At 29.4% G+C, this 2613-nt stretch overlaps 1 protein-coding gene across 1 annotated transcript; it reads right to left on the bottom strand.

Annotated features, from left to right (window-relative positions):
- Window positions 1-1044: 1044 nt before the first annotated feature.
- On the bottom strand, window positions 1045-2613 carry LOC112940263 (paired amphipathic helix protein Sin3-like 2). Its single transcript, XM_026028043.2, has 5 exons — window positions 2442-2613; window positions 2227-2363; window positions 1979-2054; window positions 1805-1911; window positions 1045-1435 (listed from the first exon to the last, which is right to left on the bottom strand). The coding sequence occupies exons 1-5, from the start codon at window positions 2593-2595 to the stop codon at window positions 1316-1318; spliced, it is 594 nt and encodes a 197-aa protein (XP_025883828.2). The 5' UTR covers window positions 2596-2613; the 3' UTR covers window positions 1045-1315.

The raw sequence follows: 2613 nt of genomic DNA, 5'->3' as shown, positions 1-2613 counted from the left end.
AAATAACTGACTAATTTATAATCCTTGAGGGACTTATTCACGATTTACTTTTCATTATTTCATGTAGTTAAAAGATAGGTAAAATAATATATTTATTCCTTTTTTGTCCACCTTTGGAAGGATTATCAAGGCAATATTAGAGAAATTTTATATTGCTAACTCTATTACAAGTTTTAGCACTAATGAAATTAGATGTGCTTTTTGAGGAATCACAACTCCATTACGTGTTCTAAGTTTCATATAAGATGAGATACAAAGGAAATTGAGTGTTGGAAAATGTTAAATATGAGAATTAAAAGGGATAGACACATTGCAAGAAGCATCAGCATTAGCAAAAAAAATATTTTGTGGCTAGCGATTTAGTGTCATCGGCGGTGAATGATTTTGAATAAGAGGTCGTGCTGATCAGACAACACCTAATCCAAATAATTTTTTCTACATATGTTATTTTATCAAACTTCAAGATATGTGTTTTTGAGTTTTTATTAAATTTATCAAGTACACAACGAATTCAATAAAATGCACGACATTTATTGAACGCAAAAATCTTATAAAAGAAACACTCGAAAAAGATGAATAAAATGTTTATTTTTCTTTTTGGAAAGAGAAATAAAAGCTTATATCCGAGGATTCACATCTAAGGTGATGAAAAATCTAGAGTAAAATTTAGGATTAATAATAAAGTGTATTGAGACTTAGAATTAAATATTTTTAGTTGTAGGACTACAAAAATATGATAATTAATCTTTGGATAAAATATTCTTGATAATTTAGTGTACTCACTTGAAAATAAAATCAATATGATCATCGATAAGCTTATTGAGATAGTTTATCACTGGGTGGAGCGCAGATAATTTACCTAGTATATAAATAATTACTAATGAAATTATTTTCTTATAACTATATATAAGAAGGAAAACAAAGGATGAAAGATTTTTTTCTTGATTTGGTAGAAGTGAAGATAATAATATTCAAGAAACCATTTAACAGTACTTATTGCTAATAAAAACTAAAATCTCTACTCATTAAAAATAGGACAAAGAACCCCAAACAACCAACCAATATCCCTAATAGTTCTTCAAGAATGATACAAAGCTTTAGTCATGACAGTAGCATTATTATAACGAACTAAAGAAGATGGTTAATTCATGGAGATAAAGCTTAAGCATTGGGAATGAAGACTCTGGCAGATATTTTGTGAAATCTTCAAGTAAATCTGGATGATCATTGAGACATATGGCAACCTACACATAAAAGAAAAAGATAGTCACAAATTAAAACATCAAGACCATCTAATAATATTTGTGTATCCAAATTAAAAATGACTTATCACCTTATGATAGACATCATTGATGTTCTTGTTGTGCTCCTCTTTATACATCTTCAAAATGTCTAAGAAGGATTTGTACACATGTTCGTCATTTTGAAAACGCTCCTACACAAAGTTATGACCGCAATATTCTTAATACTCCATATTCACATTCAAAACTAGAAAATATTTCAAAATACACACTCTTTGTTGTTCTTTTAGTCTTTAATTTAGCTTTATAAGATGCAGCGGAGAAGTTTCAAATTTTGTCAAGGGAGTTTAGAAGTTTGGTATATATCTTTAAAAAGGTACTTTAACCCGTCTAGATCGTATTATTTTTTATATTAACAATAGACCAACCTTGGGTAATGTAGCTAAATCATCGATAAAACAAGTGCTTAAAATACAAATTTTTATACCACTAATTGTTGTGAGATATACTTACAACGCATGTACAAGTACATGATAAAAGAAGTGAGAAGATAGAATAATAACCTTTACTTTCTTCACAAAGGTGACAACTTGTTCAAGATTAATTCTCTGTGGAGAAGCCTCATCTTGATCTTTGTCTTGCTCTTCATCCCACTTTGCAAGAAATCCAACTACAAAAGCAATAATCAATAATAATGAAAATTAATTTTCACAATTAAATTTACTATCATGACTTACCAACTCGTTCATAACGCTCTATAAATTCATTGAAACCCTCCATAAGCTCAGGATATTTTGCAAGTGTATTAGCAACCTGAAATAAGTATCTTTCATGCTTTCAAATCTATCATATCACAATTTGTTATTTAGTATACCGCTTGTCTAGCCTATGATTTGCAATCAAACCATTGATAGAAGAAATTGTAAACAAAGATTATTGTCGTAAAGGATGAAAAAATGATAGGTTAGATGCATGATCAACATACCAATCTTTGTAACTGCTCTCTTGTAATTATTTCTTTGCTATAAATATAAAGACATTTTAGGAATGCCTGATAATCCGCCCGACTTCTTACTCTTTCCTTTACCTTTTCACAAAAAGTGAACTCTTTGACATGTGTGTCTGAAAAAATTAAACAATTATATTAAAAATCATACTAATCAAATAGAAATTTTCAAAAAGTGCTAATCATGAACTGACGTTTCAGTGCATCTTCAACTTGTTCTTCATAATCCTCAATGTGAGTTCTTTTACCCATATTCTCTTTTTCAGCACGCGTCGTTTTTTGCTCTTTATGCAACCTCATCAATGTTTTGTTGTTGTCCAAATTAGTACTTGAATTCAACAAGAACATAGTGCACTCATCTAGCAA

Source organism: Solanum lycopersicum, chromosome 11 (assembly GCF_036512215.1).
Source record: "Solanum lycopersicum chromosome 11, SLM_r2.1".
Classification (NCBI taxonomy): Eukaryota; Viridiplantae; Streptophyta; class Magnoliopsida; order Solanales; family Solanaceae; genus Solanum; species Solanum lycopersicum.
This window is presented reverse-complemented; position numbering and strand designations above follow the sequence as displayed.

What these genes read in the sequence shown, in the direction of transcription:
- LOC112940263 (XM_026028043.2), bottom strand. Translation starts at nt 2,595, where the DNA reads ATGTTCTTGTTGAATTCAAGTACTAATTTGGACAACAACAAAACATTG. An exon ending in AGAGCGTTATGAACGAGTTG is followed by an intron (nt 1,912 to 1,978) that starts GTAAGTCATGAT and finishes TTGCTTTTGTAG; the next exon opens with TTGGATTTCTTGCAAAGTGG. An exon ending in CCTTTGTGAAGAAAGTAAAG is followed by an intron (nt 1,436 to 1,804) that starts GTTATTATTCTA and finishes AACTTTGTGTAG; the next exon opens with GAGCGTTTTCAAAATGACGA.